The 22,704-nt window shown below is 49.9% G+C and overlaps 1 protein-coding gene across 4 annotated transcripts; it reads left to right on the top strand.

Annotated features, from left to right (window-relative positions):
• Window positions 1–268: 268 nt before the first annotated feature.
• Window positions 269–13,751, top strand: LOC119250679 (zinc finger protein 260-like). Of its 4 annotated transcripts, none has more exons than XM_054697647.1 (4): window positions 269–298; window positions 8,238–8,403; window positions 8,649–8,741; window positions 10,821–13,751. In XM_054697647.1, the coding sequence occupies exons 2-4, from the start codon at window positions 8,253–8,255 to the stop codon at window positions 13,079–13,081; spliced, it is 2,505 nt and encodes an 834-aa protein (XP_054553622.1). In that variant the 5' UTR covers window positions 269–298; window positions 8,238–8,252; the 3' UTR covers window positions 13,082–13,751. The 4 variants fall into 4 exon arrangements, with proteins under 4 accessions (XP_054553622.1, XP_054553624.1, XP_054553621.1 ...); XM_054697646.1 differs by lacking the exon at window positions 269–298 and adding an exon at window positions 1,136–1,140; XM_054697649.1 differs by lacking the exon at window positions 8,238–8,403.
• Window positions 13,752–22,704: the final 8,953 nt, after the last annotated feature.

Here is a 22,704-nt window from a genome sequence, read left to right on the forward strand (position 1 = left end):
GGGCGGCCCTGTTGCGCTCTCTTCCCTCAGAGCCCTGAACCCATTAAGGGCCCGCAGTTTTCACGGGCCTCGCCCACCTGCGGGTTCTCCTCAACCTCCACTCCTCCCACTTCCAGGCCGCAACCCCACCCCGACGATGGCCCGACGGGCTGCGCAAGGGGTTGTGGGAAATGTAGTCTCCAGCCCCTGTGGTTCCCGCAGAGGTTTCTGGGCGGGGCTTCCGCGATCTGCGCAGGCGCGGCCCCGCCCCCATCCGTTCGAACGTTCTGGCGCCTCCAAGATCGCTGGGCGCTCCGAGGTGAGCGCGGTTTTGTCCCGGGAGGTCGGGCTCTGGTGAGCGGAGACGCCGGGTGGTTGGGGAGCGGGGGGCGCGGGCGAGCGGGGCCCCCGGCTGCGTGGAGTCGGGCACTTTGGAGCCAATTCCCCCCGGAGCGCGCGTGGGGGCGGGGCAGGGCGATTGGGGAGAATGTCCCGGCCTTTCCGGGGTGTCCCCGGCGCGGCCGCCCGGCCCTGACCCCGGACGCTGCCCTGGGTCTTCCCGGGGCGGGGGGATGGGGTCCCCAAGGCGGGGGCCCTGGGGAAGCGCGGGTCCACCTGTGCGCATGCGCGCGGACTCCTTTGCCCCCCCCCCAAAAGTCGGGCGGTGAGGGAGAGGAGAGCCAGGCTGCGTTTCTGGGCGGGTATTGCTCCCGAGGCCAGATTCACGGACCTAAGGTGGGCGGGTGACGTCTCGCGGTTGCAAGGGGGAGGTGGCCCCTGTGGGAGCGGGGAGGTGGGGGGGGGGAACTGGGTTTGCAGGGCTTGGGGGGTTTTGGGGGGACTTCTGGGGTGTTAGAGGCTTGTTGTCTGAATTTCCAGGTGCGCTTTGCGTTCCTGCCCCCAGGCGGCGTCCTGCTGGCTGCTGCATTCAGGCCTCCTGCCTGGAAGTGCGCACCCCAGGGGACCAAGTCACTGTCCAGGTGTCCATGGAGAGGAGGCACGGAGCCACTGCCGGGGTGTCCTGGCAGAATAGTGCGTTCGGGGCGTCGTCTCGTTGGAAATCGTGACCACACTCTGAAGTGACTCATCAGCTTTGAGACTGTTGTTCTTGGCGTGACTGTTGATCAGGGAGTGGGCAGTGTCACCTTTTGTTAAGTTATGGTGAGCCCTAAACCCAAGTTCTGCCACTAATGGACTCGCGGGGCCTTTCCTGCCCCCTCTAGAAGTGGCACACGGCCGTCACCCGCAGTGACTTTTTTTTTAAATTGTTTTAAAGCTTCTTACACTTTTTTCTTATTCTTTTACTTATTTTCCCTCCTCGATCTGTCATTGACATGTGTAGCACAAAAAGCCTTCTGCTGAAATAGTTGCCAGTTTATTCCTACAATCCTAATGGGTATTGCCCTACCCCTAGTTTCCCCCTCTAGCAAACCACCCTGGCCCATCCCCTGTCGGCCTGCCTAACTAACTTCTCCACCCCTTTCCCTGTTCCCTCTGGTGGTCGTCTTTACCTTCAAATAACCCTGTTCAAGTTTTATTCAAGTATTTTGGTTGTAAATGTTTTTTTGGGTATTTATTTTCCACAGATGAGTGAAGCCATCTCATATGTGTCTTTACTTTTTGGCTTATTTCACTCAAGAGTAGCACCTCCCAGGGCCTCCCTGGTGGCACGAGGGGTTGAGATGCAACCGATGGGGCTGTCTGTAGTCTCTGCAGCACAAGTTCCATTCCACGGCCAGCCAGAGAGCTACCCACATGGCGCAGCAGACCTGACTGGTCTGCTGCGTCCCTCGGCAGTGTATTTCGGTCTATCTGCCTGTTCTGTTCCCTGCTCTGTCTCTGGTGAATCCTCTCACTTTACTCCCCCGCGCCTCTGGCCTGTATCCCAGCTCCTGTATGCATAAATAAATAAATCTTTTTTTTTAAAAAAGAAAAAAACAATATCACCTCCTTGCCCACCCATTTAATCCTCAGTGTGGCCCTTTGCTCCTTCCTCACAGCCCTGCAGTGCTCTCCTGCATGTGCTCCACCCTTCCTGCCCTGCCTCTGCCGAAGGGATGTAGATTGGGCCATGACTGTGCAGTTGGAATCAACAGCTGCTCTGCTCACAGATGGGATAAATCTTTTTGTGTTTGAGTTTTCCCGTGAGGATAATGTGTAGAAGTATTGCCGATGATATGGATTTTCCGTTTTTACATCCTTAAGAAACCTCTGCACCCTCATCCACAGGGTCTGTTCCGACTGTCATGGCCACCAGCCATGGGTGGGAGTTCCCTTTTCTCTGCGCCCTCTCCAGCGTTGTTCATTCCATATTTTTTTTTCTTTCAGTGTTTTCACTTTTTTAAATACTATTTTACACATTTTTACATCATTTTCATTTTTGCACAGTGTAATCATTTACATCTTTGTTATAGTCCCCATAAAATTCTCTCCCCTCAACCCCCGTTTTGTATAAATCCATTCGTTTTCATTTGGGCCTTCTCAAGGGGTGAGGTGGCATCTAAGTGTGCTTTTAATTTACATTTTTCTTAAAATAAGTTAAGGTGAACATTCCTATTGTCTGTAGGATGTCAGAATTCCCTCTCTAGAGAAGTGTGTATGTAGTTCCTTTGTCCATTTTTTAATTAAGATTTATTCATTTATGCATACAAGAACAGGGGTACAGGCGAGAGGTGCAGAGGGTGAGAGGATTTGCCAGAGACAGAGTGGGGAGCAGAACAGGCAGACTTACTGAAACACACTGCTGAGGGGAGCAGTGGGGAGTCAGGAGAGGTCTGCTGCGCCATGCGGGTTGCTCAGTGCCGGCCAGGGATCAAATTCGCGCTGCAGAGGCTGTGAAGAGCTTCATAGGCTGCATCCCAACCCCTTGTGTCACCAGGGATGCCCCCCCTTTGTCCATTTTTAATTGGTCATCAGTTGGTTTCTCGCATTGTTTGGGGATGTTATAAATTTTGGAATGAGCCCCTTGTCACATGTGTGGCATGCAGATTCTTTTTCTGTTCTGTAGACTGCCTTTCAGTTTTGGTTTCTTTAAGGTATGAAAGCTTTTAGGTTTAGTGGTGTCCCACTTGTTGAATTTTGCTTTTGTTTCCCTGGGTGTTGGGGTTGTGTTCCCTAGTGCACTTTGGGGCAACTGTCCTTAGTGTGTCCCTATATTTTCTGTCAAGTACATCACCAAATATTTAATCCATTTGGAATTTTATAGATTGATTCATTTATCCATATAATAGCTGGGGTACAGGCCAGACATGTGGTCGGTGAGAGGATTGACCAGAGACAGAGTGGGGAACAGAACAGGCCGATCTGGTGAAATACACTACTAAGGGGAACAGAAAGGAGACAGGAGAGGTCAGGTGTGCCATGTGGGTGAGTTCCCTGACTGGGGATCGAACTCATGCTGCAGGGGCTGTGGATAGCTTCATAGTGCTTTGCCTTAACCCCTTGCTTCACCAGGGAGACTCCATGTTGCTGTATTAAATCGGTTGGGATTTGTTGAGGATTTTCGCTTCTCTGTTCTTTGGTGGTGTTGGTCTATTTTTCCCTTTTATGCTGTCTTTTTTTTGGGGGGATCAAGGCAATGTTGACCTCGTCGTATGTGTTGGTGAGTTTTCCTCCATCTTCAGTGTTTTGGAAGATGCAAATTTCTTTGTGTTTGCTTCTGTCATGGTCTCTCTGATGATTTCTTTTTTTTATTATTTATTTTTTTTAATAGAGGCATGTTTTATTTTATTTATTTGTTTGTTTGTTTGTTTTGTTTATACATGCACTGGGTACAGTCAGAAGCGCGGGAGGGTGAGAGAATTCACCAGAGCCAGAACGGGGAGCAGAGCAGGCAGAAGGACCAAAGTACACTGCTGAGGGGAGCAGCGGGCGGCAGGAGAGGTCTGCGCGCCATGTGGGACCCTCCTCTGGTGGCCAGGGAGCAGCCGGGGATCGAACCGGCGCCGCAGAGGCTTCGGGCAGCTTCGCAACCCAGCGCTCAACCGCTGCGCCACCTGGGAGGCCCTCTCTGATGATTTCTTTTCTGTGTCCCTGAATGCTTGAGTATCTTGTGCTCCTGAATGTAGCTAGTCCCTGTGTTCCGATCTGGTCTCCCGTCTTCAGTCTGCACTTCTCCTGAGTGAGTCAGTCAACTGTGTTTTGCCATTTCTGCCGGTTACACTTGAGCGTGGGCCTCCTGCCCAGGCCTAGTACCACAGGCTTGGCTCCCACTTGACTGCGCCTGTAGCCGTCCCAATGGCACCTGCCACTCATGCAACATGCAAACCTCGTCCTGTGTTGTGCCCTCCCGTGTGGGATTACATCTTTCTCCTCCCAGTTCTCCCGCCACCAGAAAGGGATTACTCTATTCCAGAGTTTAGTCTCACCCAATGCAAGTTACTCTTCAGTATTACCTGATATCTTAATGGTTGCTAACAGCAGCACCACTGTGTGTGCGTGTGTGCATGTGTGCATGTGCGTGTGTGTGTGTTCACTTTCTTTTACATTACAGTTCTCATTCTTGGCCAAACCTGATGGATATGTTTTCTCAGTGATGAGGTTGCTCCCTTTTCTGCCTCTGACTGCCCAGGGTGTGGTGACACCTCAGAGTTCAAGGGGAGAAAGTACTCAGGGGTCAGTGGGACACGTTTGAACAAGGATCATGACACAGACACTCGCTGAGTAAAACCAGGTAGCGCAGATGTTCATCATTTGACCTTTGGTTGTTGGGGATTTATGTCTGTGATGCTCAATGTAGTTTTTAATAAAGAGCTTCAGGTTTCTGTCATCGAGTCTGGAGTATAGTAGGTGTGTTTGAATTTGTCATACGTATGATTCTTGCTGAAGTTGCCGTTAATGGTAACTTTTGCAACCTAATTTTACCAGCTCTTCTGTCACCTGTGACCATGCAAGTGTTTCATTTTATAAACCTTTGCACTGTGGGGAGCAGCCATGGCTGTTCTTCTGCCCAGCATGACTGTTGCTTCCTTTTCTCCTTTTCCTAGTAAATGTGGCCCTCCATTCATTCATTCATTCATTCATTCTTTTTTTAAAAGATGAACTTATTTGTGCATACAAAAACTGGGGTATGGGCCTGAGGTGTGGGAGGGGGGAGGATTCACCAGAGACAGAGTGGGGAGCAGAACAGGCAAATCTATTGAAATACACTGCTGAGGGGAGCAGTGGGCGAGTCAGGAGAGGTCTGCCACGCCATGTGGGTAGTTCTCTGGCTGGGGATTGAACTTGTGCTGCTGTGTCTGCGGGACAGCTCCATAGGTAGTGTCTTTACCTTTGAGCCACCAGGATAGCCCCTGACCCTTTATTTAAATGTAAAATAAAAAGTCTCCTTTTGCTGTTATTGCATGTGGTCTTTGGCTTTTAGTATCTGACCTTGTTATACAGCCATCACCACCTTCCAGATTTTTTCATTTCCCAGTAATAAAATACTGTACTCATTAAACTCTCACTCCCAACTGCTCTGTCCCTCAGCCCCTGTGTCCACCATTTGCTTTCTGTTTTCAAGAGTTTGACAACTCAGACCTGTATGAATGGAGTCTTATTTCATCTTGTTTTCTTGGTGAATCTCTTTTATTTTATTGCATTGTTAACTGTTTTGTCATTTCATAGGTATCATACAGGAGTGCATTCATATTGTAGTGTGTGTCGTTGTTTAGTTCCATTGTGAGGCTCATTAATAATCTCTTATGTGTCTTTACCAGTCTTATTTATCCATTAATCCATCACCTGGGGCTTGGGTTGATTTTGCTTTGGGCTGTAATGATGGTGCAGTGACCGTAGGTGAGCAAACATCTCTGCCTGTCCCTGCTGTCCTTGCTATTGGTGAACACCCCGGGGTGGGGGTAGGTCCTCCTGTCATTCTGAGTTCCCTTTTCCCAAGAATCACCTTCCTGTCTTCCCTCCTGGCTGCATCATTTATGTTTGCCCCAACAGTGTGCAAGGGAGCCAGGTCCCAATTTTTGCCAGTACTTGTTCTTTTCTTTCTTTTTAAATCATTGCGATCCCAGCAGATATAAAATGTCATCTCTTGTACTTCTCATTCATTTTTCCTTCGTGACTGGTCCTATTGAGCACATTCATGTGTTAGGTCCCGCTTGGGTATGTGATTTGCAGAACTGTGTATTCCAGTCCTTTACTCATTGCTGCACATTTCCATTTTGAACAGGGTCGAAAGCGCAAGGTGAGTGTATTGTCTCATTTCGTCGTATGGTGCTTTTATGGCATCCTGAGCCCATGCCTGCTGGGAGGTCCAATGAGTTTCTGTGCACAGAAATGAGCCATCCACCTTCTCTCTGCTGTTGTTTCATTTCTTGTATTAGTGTTTTAATCAATGAGCCTATAAATAAGAATGCATTTTTGTTTTCCTAGAACTGGGATGTGGCTGGGTTACCTTGCGAGAGTTGCTGTCAGTGCAGCAGACTCATCATGTCCTGGATGCTGTTTTGTCTTTTCATTTGTTTAATTCATTGTTTAAGCCTCCGGGTTTCTTTATTCCAGCTCAGTCTCTGCCCTTGGTTCCACTATATGTAAGGCTTACTGTTTTGTCATTTCACTGGCAGCGTACAGGAGCTCCTGTGTGTGTGAACACGGGTGTGTGTTATAGTCTGCTCACTGGGTTTTCCTTTCCAGAGTCGCTTTACTGTGGCTTTCATTAGTTTTCCAAGAATGAATTTTAACTAGTTATGACCATTTTTATGTATGTTGTCTTTTTGTTGTTACGTAGTGTCACCCGAACCCATTGTGAATAAGGGGACACTGAGCATCTTTGTTAGTCCTCCTCTCACTGGAAATGTTGATGTCACCTTTGGCTGTGTCAAGGACTTGTTTTGTGTTGAGAAAAAAATCCTCTGAATCCTTTTTTAGCTATTACAAATAGAAATTTATTTTAATGGGTTCCTATTCAATATGTATGTGGAGGTACATAGGATTTACTACACAGGAAATTAAATGATGGAATAAATTTACAGATTTCTTAAGATGTTTGTTTTCTTATACCTAGTGTCTTATTTTTCAAAACTCTTTCATTGCTATGATCTATTTTTTTCTTTCTCCAAAAGAAATATTTGTCTCTTCTAGTTGTTTTTCCTCTTCTTTCGATACCGTTTGTTGTGGTCACCGTGTTCTCCCCTATGGTGATGAAAACTATCAATAATATCCTGGAGATTCCCAAATTCTTTCTTTTCTTTAATATTTATTTTATGTATGCATATAAACACTCAGGTGTAGGCCACAGGTGCAGGGGTTGAGAGGATTCACCAGAGACAGAGTCGGGAGCAGAACAGGCAAACTGACTGAAATACACTGCTGAGGGGAGCTGCGGGGAGACAAGAGAGATCTGCCCCTTGTGAATAGCTCCCTGGTTGGGGATCAAATCCGTGTTGCAGTGGCTCCTGATAGCTTCATAGTGCTGAGACTTAAACTCTTGTGCCACCAGGGAGGCCCTGATTCCCAAATTTCTGTTCTCAGCTTAGAATTCCTGATCTATCAGACACATGGCCAGTTGCGTGTGGAATACCAGTGTCTACCAGCCCGTAATGCGGACAGCATATTAGGAAACATTCCTCGTACCTCAGCCACCAAGTTATTACTGAGTTCTCTTCCCCTTTGTCCTTCCATTTTAAAAGTGATGACCTGTTCTGTCTTCTTCTGACTCTGTCAGCTGAAAATCTTTTCTTAAAAAATTATTTTATATATATTTTACATTTTTCATTTTTGCACAATGTATGCATTTTCATCTTGGTTATAGTCCCCATACATCCCACCCCCTCTTATTTTGACCCTAATCCCTCCTCCCCTCTCCCCGCCCATAGTATGTGTCTGGTTTATACTTGCTTGTAGTTGAAAATTTCTTACCTGTGCTTTCCCCCCCCTCATTGCTTGAACATTCTGGTTCTGGGTTCAGTTTTTGTTTACTGTGAGTTGGAGATAACCAGGCTTTGAGGTAACAGGAGTAAAATATTGGCACAAAGTTACACATGCTTTTCATTTGTTATGAAGCTCCTTTAGTGCATGATTCCGGGTGTGTGTCTGTTACACCTGCCAGCCAGGCTATCAGCTCCTCAAGGAGCAAATTTTATTCATCCTTTTATTCTTACAATCATAGACACTTTCAAATTTATACAATAAGCTATAGTTCTACTTTTAGGACCAAACGGGTGAATGTAGAGGCGAGGCTCTTTCAACTGCGAATTCTATACATCCTATACAGGACCAAAGACCCACAAAATAAGATGTGTTTGCACTTGCTCTGTCTGACCCAGGCTGCCAGCCCTGAAATGAGGAGAAATGTTCCCTCAGAGGGGACAGTGTCATTTGAAGACGTGGCTGTCAACTTCACGTGGCAGGAGTGGTGGTACCTGAGTGAAGCTCAGAGGACCCTGTACTGGGATGTGATGATGGAGACCTGCAGTCACCTGGTGTCCCTAGGTGAGGAAGCTCCGGTGTAGCACTCTAGTGCAATGCTGTCTTCTGCACCGATAAGTGTGCACTTGCTTATGAAACTGAGTGTTGGTGAGGTTGAACATGGCAGGCAGTGTACATTGTGGGTGTTTCAGTTTTTGTTTGGAAAGATTCAGATTGGCCTCTTTTGCACAGCTCTTCACACTGCATTTGTTAGTTTTCAAAGACTGAAGTTGAACTTGATCAAAGACCAACACTGTTTCTCATCACAGGGCATTGTGTTACCGATCCTGAGGAGAGCATCAGGTCGGAGCAGGGATTACAGCCGTGGACTGTGGACGATCCCCCAAACCAGGACCTCTCAGGTCAGTCAGTGCTTGCCAGGCCGGGAGGCTGAGAGGAGGCTGGGAGTGTGGCCAGTGATATTGGCCACACTGAGGTGCTTTTCCAGTGTCCAACCTTGGAGAGTGTGTCTGCATATATCAAACTGATTCTTTATTCAGTTACAAAATATTGCTGTCTGGTGAATTTTGTCCTGCTCTTTTAATGATGGTTGTCTGTGTTCTTAAACCAGTATGCAGTCCTGATACTGTGGGGATTATTCTGCAGTAATCACATTTCTCTGTTCTCTCTCTCAGTGTATTCTCATAGACTATTTTCTTTAGGTACCTGTTCAGGAATTTTTTATTCTGTGTGTTCATGGGAAGTTTAGCCAGTGTTAAATTTTCTATGAGAGGGGAGAGCAACAGTACTCACAGAAATGATCTTTACTTTCTGAAGTTATACACGCTGTGAGGAAAGAATATATAATATAATATATACATTTATTAATAGAGAAGTAAAGCCACAGAGGGTGCTTGACCAGCATGAGTGAAACAAAGTGGATGATGTTGTTTTTGTGTGTGTGCTCCATACGCATCATTATAGAGATTAATTATTTTCTTTCAGAGCTCAGGTGAGGCGAATGGCTTGCACTGACATGTCATATCTATATTTCTCTCTGCAGTCTGGGCTAGAGGCTGTGTATTGCTATTGGAGATGTCACTTTGCAGGTGACTAACTCAAAAGGGATAGAGTGGCGTTGACTGGAGACTTATTTAGAACATGAGTACTTTTTCAGGGGCAAGACTTGTGACCGCCTACATAGTAATTGTGAGGCTGAGGAGGAGCCAGAAATTGTTTAGCGTGGGAAGGGATGTTCTGTGACTTGGGAGGGGGAACCTGAAGTGGTGGTTTCTAAAGCCATGGCACCAAGAGTTTCAGGTTTGGGGCTCATACCTTGGGGAACAGTGCGACCTGTGCAATTCCACCTTCTCGTGGGAATCGTTGGGAGGAAAGTAAAGGAATCAATGACAGTGTGATGTAGCTGAGAGTCACACACAACATATAAACTGGAGCTGCTATGAACAAAGCAGAAACACAGGTTCCAGGGAGTGCATTGAGAACACCAGGGTGTTGCTCTCAGAATGATGTGGGAAAAGACTTTAACACTGATAGCCACAGGCTGGATGCAGAACTTTTTTCCTATCAGCAGGAATGTGGGACACAATAATGAGGTGGAGTTTGTTGCATGTATTAGGATTCTGAGCCTTATGTGATATGATATTTAAATAAGAACTGACAGGTCTCTGCCGTGGAGGGATGTGCATGCCTCTGAGAACCTCTGCAGGTGACCGTGGCCAGGGCTGGGGTCGAAAGAAAAACTAAGGAAATGGAGAAGCAGAGTCCTTGTGTCTCAGCAGGATTCTTGCTTAAAGTGCCTGGGCAATGACTGGGTCACTCAGTCCACAGGTTTCCGGGAAATCCATGGCCTCTGTAGGGCTTGGTTATTCAGAAAGTACCTGCAAGAGCTGCACAGGGTCAGTCTAAGAAAGAAGGTGTGTAGGATCTATGTTGGGTGAAATGCTTCTGGTTGAAATCGACAACTCTAGTTAAAGGACTATTTTCACCAAATATTTATGATTTATAAAGCCATTATGAAATTAGTTTTACTGCTTTGTTATCCTGTTTTGGCATTAGAAAATCTGTTAATTGGGGCCTCCCTGGAGGCCTAGGGATTAAGTCTCTTAGCTCTCATGCTTATGGCCTGAGTTTGATCCACAGTGAAGGAGCTCACCCACTTTGTCACAGCAGACCTCTCCTGTCTCACCTGCTACTCCCCTCAGCAGTGTATTTGAGTCAGTCCGCCTGTTCTGTTCAAAACACTGTCTCCACGCTCCCCTACAGCACCCCCACTCCTGCACTTCTGGCCTACACCCCAGATCTTCTATGCTAAAATAAAAAAAATACCAAAAAATATATTCTCCCCATAATTTGCTATGGGCAAAAAGCATGAATCAGAAAATCAATACCTGTAAATTGTGTTGTAATACAGGAGCTTTTGTGCCACTTAGTAGTATTCACTCAAAATGCTTAGAGACATGGTCATTTTTATCTCACTTTAGATGTCCATACTGTGGATCACCTGACTCAGGACAGCCGTGCAAATCAGGGCAGACATGTGTGGCAAGTTCTTACCGCCAGCAGCAAAATACCATCCAGCGAGAGAACTGACTTAATGGAAAAAAGCAATGTGGACTCAATTCATTGTTTGAACCATAGTATCAAAAATGAAAGCAATTCAGCAATGATGCCTGAGAACTTTACTATACATAGGACCATGATGATCCCTGGTGAGGCTCAAGAAGAGCATGCTGGAGAGAATAAGGAGGTCTTTAGTAGAATGAGGGAACCCATCAAGTATCCTGAGCACCTTAGTCACCAGGTGATTCAGACCTTTCAACAGCCTTTTGAATTTTGTGAACAAGGAAAAGTTGTGAGTGTAGAAACAATTTTTACACCTAAAGGAGCCCTTCCAGAAGGGGCTGCCCGTAAATGCAATGAGTGCAGGGACATCCGTGATGAGGCACCTTTCGTTGTCCGAGACAGAACCCAAGGAGGACAGACTCCCTACAGTTGTAATGAAAAGGGGAGAGCTGCGGATATGACTCCAGTGCATTTGAATCCTAGGTATGTTGAACATGAGCAGCAGGAATGTTATGAAAGTGGGGCCAGTCTCAGCAACACATTTCACACCTATCAGCGTGAGAGTACCCAGTTAGGAAAGAATAATTTTGGATATAAGAGATATGGTGAAGCGGCCTCTAAAACCTCTGTTCTGACTGAACATCAGAAAACAAAAGCAGACGATCAACCTGATGAGTGTGGGGGCACCTCTGAGATTTCCTTCCAGAGGGGATACCAGAGAAATCTCACTGCAGTGAAGTTGTTTGGCTCTAACGATTATGTGAAAACTTACTCATGGAAGACTGCCCTCACTTTACATCTACAATCTCAAACAGGAGTGAAGCGCTACCTGTGTCAGGTATGTAAGAAAACTTTCAGGTGGAAATCTGCTTTTAGTGTCCATCAGAGAACTCACATAAGGGAGAAACCCTATGAATGTGAGGTGTGCAGGAAAGTGTTCTCCTGTAAGTCAGTTCTTGTTCTACATGAGAGGACTCACAGTGGAGAGAAACCCTATGATTGTGAAGAGTGTGGGAAAGCTTTTTCCAGTAAGTCATCCCTCAGTCACCATCAGAGAAGTCACACTGGAGAGAAACCCTATGAATGTGAAAGGTGTGGGAAAGATTTTTCCAGGAAGTCTTACCTCAGTGAGCATCAGAGAATTCACAGTGGAGAGAAGCCTTATGAATGTCAAGAGTGTGGGAAGACTTTCCCCTGGAAATCATCCCTCAGTTACCACCAGAAAATTCACACTGGAGAGAAACCCTATGAATGTGGAGGGTGTGGAAAAGCTTTTTCCAGTAAGTCTTACCTCATTCAGCATCAGAGAATTCACACTGGAGAGAAGCCTTATGAATGTCAAGGGTACAGGAAGACTTTCCACCAGAAATCATCCCTCACTGAACATCAGAGCAGTCACACTGGTGAGAAACACTGTGATTGTGAAGGGTGTGGGAAAGCTTTTTCTAGTAAGGCAAACCTTATTAGACATCAGAGAAGTCACACTGGAGAGAAACCCTTTGATTGTGAAGGGTGTGGGAAAGCTTTTTCTAGTAAGGCAAACCTTATTAGACATCAGATAAGTCACACTGGAGAGAAACCCTTTGATTGTGAAGGGTGTGGGAAAGCTTTTTCTAGTAAGGCAAACCTTATTAGACATCAGAGAAGTCACACTGGAGAGAAACCCTTTGATTGTGAAGGGTGTGGGAAAGCTTTTTCTAGTAAGGCAAACCTTATTACACATCAGAGAATTCACACTGGAGAGAAACCCTATCAATGTGAAGGGTGTGGGAAAGCTTTTTCCAGTAAGTCATCCCTCAGTCACCATCAGAGAAGTCACACTGGAGAGAAGCCTTATGAATGTCAAGAGTGTAGGAAGACTTTCCTCTGGAAATCATCCCTCAGTAAACATCAGAGAATTCACACTGGAGAGAAGTCTTATGAATGTCAAGAGTGTAGGAAGACTTTCCCCTGGAAATCATCCCTCAGTGAACATCAGAGAATTCACACTGGAGAGAAACCCTATGATTGTGAAGGGTGTGGGAAAGCTTTTTCTAGTAAGTCACACCTCATTAGACATCAGAGAAGTCACACTGGAGAGAAAACCTTTGATTGTGAAGGGTGTGGGAAAGCTTTTTCTAGTAAGCCACACCTCATTACACATCAGAGAATTCATTCACAGTGGAGAGAAATCCTATGAGTGTCAAGAATGTGGGAAGGCTTTCCGCCAGAAATCATCCCTCAGTAAACATCAGAGAAGTCACAGTGGAGAGAAGCCTTATGAGTGTCAAGTGTGGGAAAACTTTTTCCAGTAAGCAAGCTCTCACTGGACATCAGAGATGTCACTGGACAAAATCCCTATGATTGTGAAGAGTGGGAAAACTTTTCAGGAAGTCAGCCCTCACTAGGCATGACAAACTCCACACTGGAGGGAAATGCTATGAATGTCAAGAGTGCGCAGGCAGGCCTCCCCTGGTGGTGCAGGTGGTTGAGCGCAGCGCTGTGAAGCTGTCCGTGGCCTTTGCGGTGGGAGTTTGATTCCCTGGCCGGCCAGGAGCAACCCCATGGTGCGGCAGAGCTCTCCTGTCTCACCTGCTACGTGTATTTCAGCAGTGTATTTCGGTCAGTCTGCCTGTTCTGTTCCCCGCTCTGTCTCTTGTGCATCCTCTCACCCTCCCACACATCTGGCCTGTACCCTGGTTCTTGTATGCTTGAATAAATAAAAATCTTTTAAAAACTATTCAAACTTCATGCAGCTGAGAGCAATGGGAACTGACATACAGTTTCAATCCTAATTGCGTGGAATTACCTGGTTCACTCTGTTCTCCCAAGTTCATGCAGTGATGATGTCACTGTTCCTGTGCTGTTGCTTCTAGTATCCTCTTAAGTTCCTGGGCGATGCTATGCCTGTCCACAGCAGCTGTCTGTCTACATGGCACACTGCATGTTGCGTGGGTAAGGTATCTCTCTGGGTTTTCTAACTTAGTCATCACGTTCTGTTTAGTACTCTCATCCTCTGTGGTGCCCCCTGATGCTGGAATTGCTCACCACCAAAATGTCCTCCTCTAGAAGGAAACGTTGAACTGTGTGCTATCGGTTATAGGTTGAGGTCTGCAGCTGTCTTTACCTACCTTTCATGATGAACGTTTTTCGGGGCCTCCCTGGTGGCCTCGGGGTTAAGTCTCAGTGCTATGGCCTGCTCTGGCCAGGGTTTCAGCCCCAGCTAGGGAGCCGCCCCACATATGGCCGCAGCAGGCCTCTCCTGTGTCACCCGCTGCTCCCGTTAGCCAGGTATTTCAGTGGTTCTGCCTGTTTGTCACCACACTCAGTATCTGGTGAATCCTCTCACCCATGAACCTCTGGTCTACACCCCAGTTCTACAAAATAATGAAATTTTGTTGGAAGATTAATTCTGCATACAAGATCTGGGATGCAAGCTGGAGGTATGAGGGGGTGAGAGGATTCTCCACAGAGAAAGTGGGGAGCACAACAGGCGGTTCTACTCAAATCCACTCTGAGGGGGGCAGTGGGGACACAGGAGAGGTCTACTGTGCCCGTGGGTCACCTCCCTGGCCAGGGATCGAACTCGTGTCTGCAGTACTGAGAACAGCTTCATAGTGCTGAGACTTCACCCTGCGCCAACAGAAGCCCCTTAATTTTTTTTAAAGGAAAGGATTCTTGCCTGTTCAATTTTTTTTATTAAATTGTTGTTCATCTTTGTGCAATATTGGATTGCTCCCCTTCTGTATAATTCTTGCAAATGTCCATTCCGCACCGCCCCTGTGACCCGTCACCCCAGGCCCTGGTGCTCCTCCTCCCCTCCTGGCCCCTCTTCTGCCCCATCCCCTGCTGGCGTCTCAGCTCTGTCATCTGCCTGCTAGTTTTGTCTTTTTCCCCTGACCCTTTCTTTGTTCCCCTGTATTCCTCCTGGAGGTGATGATGTAATCCAGGTCTTTTTCCTTCACTCTTTGTTCAGAACATAATCCCTTCCGCCGTTGCTGGCCGTGTCCTGAATGTGGTCTTTGTCTGAGTCAGTTCATACCTTGGGGTGAGTGGTCGGTGTGGAAGGTGGTGGCCGAGGAAGTCCTTGATGTCACTCTCGCTACCACTCCCCCCTCAGGGGCCCCGGGCACCTTCTGGTGTGTTTCTTTGGTGCCATGGTGATGCTGAGCGGAGAGTTTGAGCAGCAGGCCCAGAGTCTGAGGCCTCGGGTGTGCTCTTCCTCATTTCTTGTCTTTGGTACGAAAGTACTTCCAAGTGGAGCCCAGAGTTCCAGAAGAGCCAGACATTTACTCACAGGAGTAAGGACAAGAAAGCTCCCTGAGCAGAACGGTCCCGAGGGTGGCCGCTGGGGCCAAGAAGCAGGGGCTCCCATGGCTGTGGCAGGCAGGGAGCGGGAGCTGGTCGTGGGGGTCTCTGCGGTGTGTCTCTTGCTGAAGGGCTTGGCCTGAGGCCTCTCCTGAGGCTCCAAGGCCCGCTGAGTTTGCCCCCGTTACTCGCCTGCATGTCCACACCTAGCCTCGGTCTGTGGATTTGCAGTCGTGCCCTGTGTCGGCTCCGCGGTGTCCTCTCCGCAGGGCTGGGCTCGGGGCCCGTCCGTCGGGGATTGTTTTTCTGATCGTGGATTTGGGACTTGGAAGCCCGCTCCGCCCTGCCCGCGCCCTCTACACAGCTTCCTCCGTCAGGAACATCTCTACGGCCAGAGCCCCCATCCTGTGTTTCCAGGTCGGTGACTAACGGGGTGTCTGTCCCCTGACAGCATCTTCCCTGATTCAGGGGGAGGTACATTGGTCCCTTCAAACTCCACCTGGAGTGTCGGGGCCACGGGCCATATTCCTCAACGCGCTGTGGGAGGTCGCTGAGGCTTTCACCCCTAGGCCGCAGGCCGCTTTCCACGATGCTGCAGGCTCCTAGGTGTCCTTGAGCGCCCATTAAAGATGGCATCGGGCCCCTCAGCCTTCACCTCAGACCTGGTCCAAAGAGGCCTGCAGGGTTTGCTAAGACAACGCTCCTCTGCTAGTACCACATTCCCTGGAAGTGTCTGTTGTTGTGACGTGACCCATGTGGGCTGTTGCAGCAAGGGTCACTGTCTGCTCTGAAGGTGAGGGGTTCAGGGGACTCGTGTCACATCCCCCTACAGTTGTGTTGGGGCGTCCAGGGGTGTGGTGGGTGATGCCTCTGTGGATGGGTGGGCGGCCCAGGTGGGTGGTGATGCTGTCAGCGGTGGCCCAGGAGAGGCCTCCACCGTGCTCCATGGGGACCTTGCCCAACTCAGCTGCATCCCGGGGTCAGGACGCGCAGCATCAGCACAGCCCAGAGACACTGTCCACGCTCCAGCGGTGAGGACACTACAGGAGCCTTGATCTCCAGGGACAGGTTGTGGACCAGAGCAGGGGAGCAATCCCCAGAGACGTGTGGGGAGCAGAACAGGCAGATCCATTGAAATCCACTGCTGAGGGGAGCCGCGGGGAGACAGGAGAGGTGCTGCGCCCTGTGGGTCAGCTCCCTGGCTGGGGATGGAGTTCTTGCTGCAGTGGCTGTGGACAGCTTCATGGTCTGAGACTTACGGAGCAGGGAGGCTATGGGTCCATTCTTGTGTGGGGCGCTTATCCTTCGGATATGGGGACAAGAGGTGTGTGCTACTTGCAGGTCTGTGCCATCTCCCTTGGTCACCCCCACCCCTAAGTTCATCCCCTGGATGAAAGAGAGTGTACCCATCAGATACCGAGGTGGATGGCCGGTCTTGGGCTGCGAGGTTCTCTTTCTCTGGAGAAGCAGAACTGCTCGGGAAGAACATGTTCGTCTTGGTAATGTTGCCAGGCTAGAAGACAAAGAATAGTTTGACCTTTAACCCTTTGCACTCCAAACCATTCTGGACATTGGCTACCAGCTACTCGATGCTACTTTGCGGCGGAAACATGCATTTACAGACCCTTGTATTATTTAGTATAATTTTAGAACCAAGTAACGTATTATAATGATATTGGACTTATATGAATTGGGTGACATCGAGGAATGTGTATTTGCAAAAAAAAACAATATTTTATTGTTTATAATTTTGTACAGTATGATAAGTTTTGTAACACTCCCCAATATGCATTGCAGGCTGATTAGTGGAGCTCATCTTTACTACTACTTGTGTCATGAGACTCATTCGTGGTTGGACGCTTTGCCATTGTTCTAATAAAAAATATAAAATAACGCATGGGTTGAAAGTTTCTAATTGTTATTACTCACTGACAAGATGATATTTACCAAAATAGCTTTCACCAAACAATTTATTCACTAAGAAAATAATCACTTTTCTGATTTTCTCCTCGTTAGATCTATGTGCACTGCTCGAAGCTTCAAACCAAAATGAGCTCAGCTTTGAACATCTTTTCCTCCAGATGTAGACTTGTTTATTTGTAATTATATATCTCACTACACAGTGTGCACTATGTTTGAAAACCGACCTTTCTTCTACAAACTCCCCTTATCACTCTTTTCAAGTGGTGTCGCGAAGTGCTTGGACCATCGTGAGCATGCATCTCACGTTCTCGTCCGACACAAAACCCGCTGACATTTCTTGTATGTATCTTAGTAATTTTATGATATTTTTATTTAATTTCTTGTGCCATTTCAAGATAAAACTTCAGGGAAACATGCATGTCTCAAAAAGTTGCATTGAAATAACTCAATTCCCCATAATCACTAATAAATTGCAATGTCCCCTGAGAGGGCACATCCGAGTGATATGCTAGAATTCCGATGTCCCCTGAGAGGGGACAGCGGAGTGCAAAGTGTTAAGCAATGAGCAGAAAGAACGCAGGTCTATTTTGGGGATGTATGTAAGCCTTTGGGACACCCTGGTTTCAGAAATGAGAGTTACACGGCAGAGAGAGTGTATGTAATGCCACTAAACTGCATTGAAAAACATATGCCTTCCTAAGTACAAATAATGAACTAGAAGAGGAAATTAACAAAGCCATCCCACCTACAATTGCACACACAAAAAAAATTAACTGGGAATAAATTTAACAGAGGAGGTGAAAGACTTTTACAAGGAAAACTATCAAACATTGTGGAAAAAAATAATAGAAAGCATAGAGAAATGGAAAGAAAGACCACGCTCATGGGGTGGAACAATCAACATTTTCCAAAGGGCCATCCAACCCAAAGCCCCTTCTAGATTCACTGCAACCCCAATAAATATCCCGATGGCATTCTTCAGAGGAATGGAACAAAGATTACTGAGTTTCATATGGAAACACATAAGACCCCAAATAACCAAAGCTTTCCTGATTAAAAGCGGGGGGAAATGAAGGAGTCACACTTCTGATCTCAAACTAAAGGTAGGGGGCCTCCCTGGTGGCCCAGGGGTTAAACACAGTGTTCTCAAACTACTGCCAGCCACTGTGCACAAGTTGGATCCCCAGCCGGCCAGGGAGCTGACTGCCATGTGCCTCAGACCTCTCCTGACTGGCCTGCTGCGCCCCTCAGCAGTGTATTTTGTCAGTTGGCCTGCTCTGTTCCCTGCTCTGTCTCTGGTGAATCCTCTCAACCCCAGCATCTACGGCCTGTACCCCAGCTCTTGTGTGCATAAATAAATAAATCTTAAATATACATTAAATGAGTATTTTGGAAAGCCAAATAATTGAGCTAGAGTTAACTTATCAAATCCTTAGTTATAAATTAATCTGACTTGTGATATCATTTTGAAGAATACTACTAATAAGTATGTGTAGATTCATGAAACAAATCTGTAAAAACTTGGATGTGTGCAAGATTATGTGGACCATCCTGAGAGAAAGGAAATACATCCCAAGAGCAGGCCAGGATGAGCTGCTCACCTTCTCACAAGCAGGGATGAACATCAAGCAGTCTCGGGCAGGGAGAGGCCACGTTGTTTCCAGCTAGTGTCATGAGACTTTCCTGGGCTTGGCTGCGGTGACCGACATGTCGGCCAAGGTGAGGTGAAGTGTGGACTCTCTCAGTCCTTAGGAGAGAGTGTTCGGGGCCGTCCTCCTGCGGAGAGCTGGGGTGGAGGACGTGGACGCCGCTCGGGGACCCTCTAGCCCTGACTCTGCGCACCCTACTCGGCGGCCTTTCGGGGTGAGCTGAGGAAACAGTGTGAAGGGCACGTGAAGTCTGTGAAAAGGCCCCTGTTGCTCGCCGTGGTCACTGCTGAGTAGCCCGGGAACATTTTCCCTCTGAGTGAGCCTTGTGCTGGCTCCGACTGCTCCTGGCCCTCGGGGAAGCCGGAGCCGCCGCCTCCAGGGGCCTGAGTCCCGAACTCGGGGTGGGGGGGGGGGGTTCCTGGGCCAGGTGGAGTCCGGCTGTGGAGGCGAGTCGGCCCAGCACGTGTGGTGCCGGGAGCGGCCCTTGGCGGGTGGATTCCTCCATCGGGCGCGAATGTCCTCAAGGCGCTCGCTGGGGATTCTTTCCACAGTGGCCGGCGAGGCCCGCGGAGGAAACGGAGTGACGAGAAGCCACGGGCGGTGGTGGGCGGGGGCACCTTCTCCCGCCTGGGCAGAGGCGGCCCTGGCACCTTCGCCCGTGGGGGCTCGCGCTGCCGCAGGGCGCTCCGCGGGAGCTCGTGCCGCCGCGGGGCTCTCCGCGGGGGGAAGGACCATCCCGTGTCCCCGGCGGGACTGTCCCCCCCACCCCGCGCTCCCCCGTGACCCGCGTGTCCTCCCCTCGGCGGGACGGTCTCAGCGCCTCCGGAGCGTCAACCCGTGCAGGACATGTCCTCCCCACGCACCTGGGTCTGAGCTGGCGGCACCTCCTCCAGGTTCTCAGTCCTCCCTGGACTCTCCCGGGCCATTGCTCCTCCAGCGCCACTGGACACGGGGTGTCCCCAGGGGTCTTGCAGGCGACTGTCGTCAGAGTGTGGAGAGACGAGTGTGTGGGGGGGTTGTTCTGTGTCTGTCACTCACCTCCTTTGTCTTCTGGGGGGGCGTAACGTCAAAATTGGGAATTTAAAAAGTCCTGTTGTTACAGGAGGTGGGGGGAGCGCAAAGCCCCCAGAATATCCGCTCCATAAAGGGTCTGCATCTGCTGCATCAAGAAAAAGCATAAAAAGGGGCCTCCCCAGTGGTGCAGTGGTTGAGCGCTGGACTGCGAAGCTGCCCGCAGCCTCTGCAGCGCCTGTTCGATCCCCGGCTGCACCCCGGCCACCAGAGGAGGGTCGCACATGGCGCGCAGACCTCTCCTGCCACTCGCTGCTCCACTCAGCAGTGTACTTCGGTCCTTCTGCCTGCTCTGCTCCCCGCTCTGGCTCTGGTGAATTCTCTCACCCTCCCGCGCTTCTGACTGTACCCAGTGCTTGTATAAATAAATGAATAAAAAAATCTTAAAAAAAAAAAAGCATAAATTTAAAACAATCTGGCCAAGCGTCTTGAGGAAGGGATGGTTGCTGGAGCCCCATGGGCAGGAGGGGAGCGGCTGAGCCCTGCCCAGTGGGACTAGGTTAGCTGCCCCTCTTGTGGCCCAGACTGCGGCCACGGAAGCAACAGCATTTTGCTGCCCCCAGGCCCTGCGTGCAGAGCCCCTCAAGCCTCTCAGCGCCGCAGAATGTGTCCAGGTCAGCCGGCCCCTCAGGAAGGCTCTGAAACATAAACTGGACAGTCGACAGAGTCATAGGTCAAGGAACTTCCATTTCTCCTTGTTTAAGGAGAATGATTCTAACAGTGAAATCGGAGTTGTTTAGAGCCAAGTGGAGATTCGGGTTCATAAGAAAATCCAGAAGTTTCTGATGACAGTAATTATTGGCAGTTTTCTCTATGGAGAGCAGTCATCTCAGCTTGGGAAAAATTTACATGTTGGGCAGATCGGTTCCTGGGAGATGATACTTAGAAGGACAGCACGGGATGCACCGATAAAGGAAAAGATATTTCATGTGGTGTCCAGGATGTCATCGTTATTCAAGACACCATTTCCATCGCTCACAGTAAAGGACCCCAGGTGCTATAACGTGGAACCTGGAACACCAGGTGCTTCAGCCTCTAAACTCCCTCCCTCTCTCATGGGGGTGCCTGTCTCGCTGGGGGCCTCTACATGATCATTTGGGAGCCACAGCACCTCAGGTGTTGATGCCGTCCTCCTGCGTGTCTGTGGAGTCCTCTGGCTGCAGCCAAAGGAGGGGTGGGGAAGGACACTGTGGGTGAGGTGGGGAGGTTTCACTAGCAGACCTCTCTCCTGCCCCTGCTCGGGTGGCTACAGCTCCCGCAGGCACCGCTGCGGTGGAGACCCGTGATGTGATCCCATTGTGGCGCGCAGAGATCGTGTGCTGGCGAGCATCTGGCCATTCTGCTCGCTTCCTTCCTTGAGTCCTCTGTTCACCCTCGAAAACTCGGGGTTTTAAGTATTTCCCTTATTTGTACTCCGGAGCCAATGCTGCATATTGTTGAGGGTCTCCAGTAGTTAAATATTTCTTGTCTATAACGACACTTCATTGTGTCCTTGGTTCTCGTGGACTGGGTGCACCCAGCCCTGGACACCTGGAGGGACATGTTGGCCATGGTGTGGTGCGATACATCCCCTCTTTCCTTCCTGGGAAAAGAATGAGATCGTGCCATTCTCCTGCAGAGAGCTGTGCATTGAGAACATGTAGACTGCTTGATACGGTCGTTTGAGGGGGAATGACCCAAGGAGATGCTTTCCAATGCTGATGTCGCTGGAGACGATGTGTAAGTCCAACCACGGGGACGGTTGGACAGAGGACTGTGGACCATGTTCCTGACTGCAGTGGGGCAGCTGCAGGTGGACGGTGGAGCGGGCTGAGGAGGATGTGGGGCCCAGCAGGGGCCTCGGTCCGCGCGGGACAAAGAAGAGGCCGCCCCGCCTGGTGCCGAGAGGCGGGGATGCCGCGAACGCGGAGCTGCGAGGGCGCGGGGTGTTGCTGGGGCGGGGAGCCTGGTGCACGGCACCCCAGCCCGACAGCGCAGGGTGCCCACCTGTCTCTCCCGGGAGGGCCGGTCTGGCGCGTCCGCAGTCCCCACTGAGGAATCCTAAGCAGGTGCCCAGCTCGGGACAGACGCCTGTCGCTGCTCGAAAGGCTCCCGACTTGTCCGTTGCTGTGTTCGGAACAGACACGGGCCATCTCCTCCCTTCCGGGCATAACTCCGCGATGGGCGCCCCCACGGGAGGCTCCCAGGTGTGCCGGCCCCGTGCACCTGCCTGTGCACCTGCGTGATCCCGCCCGCGCGCTCTGCCCAGCCGCCTGCGTGCCCGCGCGCCCAGCCCGAGCCCCGGAGTGAAGTCGGGGCCGGCGGGACCCCAGTTTCGGAGCGACCTGTCTCCTTGGACCTGGGGCCTGTGCGGTCGCGGAAGGAGCAGTTTAGTGGGGGGGCACATGGGAACACCCCCGTGCGGCTGCCCGCGGACAGGGACCTAGAGGCCCCGGTGTGGGGCTGTGGGTGGGAACCTGGGGGCTTGACTGGCGTCTTCCTGGGCCGGGAGGACCCTGGGGGTCGGGGCTCATTCTTGAGCGTGACCCTCTGTGACCCGCCTCCGCGGACTGATCTCCCGGCGCGTCGTGGCGAGTGGGTGCACCTGGGGTGGGTGCACCGGGCCAGTCCTGCTCCCCACCCGTGTGTTCATCTCAGGGACGCGCCTCAGGGTTTGGGGACCGCGGGGTGACATAGTCCAGGGCCGTCGTCCCCTCCCTGCCCCGGTCTGGCTGGCAGGAGAGCACCCCGCCCAAACCGGGTCTGAATGGCGGCCCCAAAGGAAGGGGAGCCGGTCTCTCCACCCCACCGTGTGCCCTGGGTGCAGGTGATGAGGCTCTAACCTGGGGCGCCCAGCCGCTGCTCTCCAGAGAGGACCTTCAGGAAGGAGGCC

This window comes from Talpa occidentalis, unplaced genomic scaffold (assembly GCF_014898055.3).
Source record: "Talpa occidentalis isolate TD23 unplaced genomic scaffold, MPIMG_talOcc4v2.1 talOcc4.18, whole genome shotgun sequence".
Classification (NCBI taxonomy): Eukaryota; Metazoa; Chordata; class Mammalia; order Eulipotyphla; family Talpidae; genus Talpa; species Talpa occidentalis.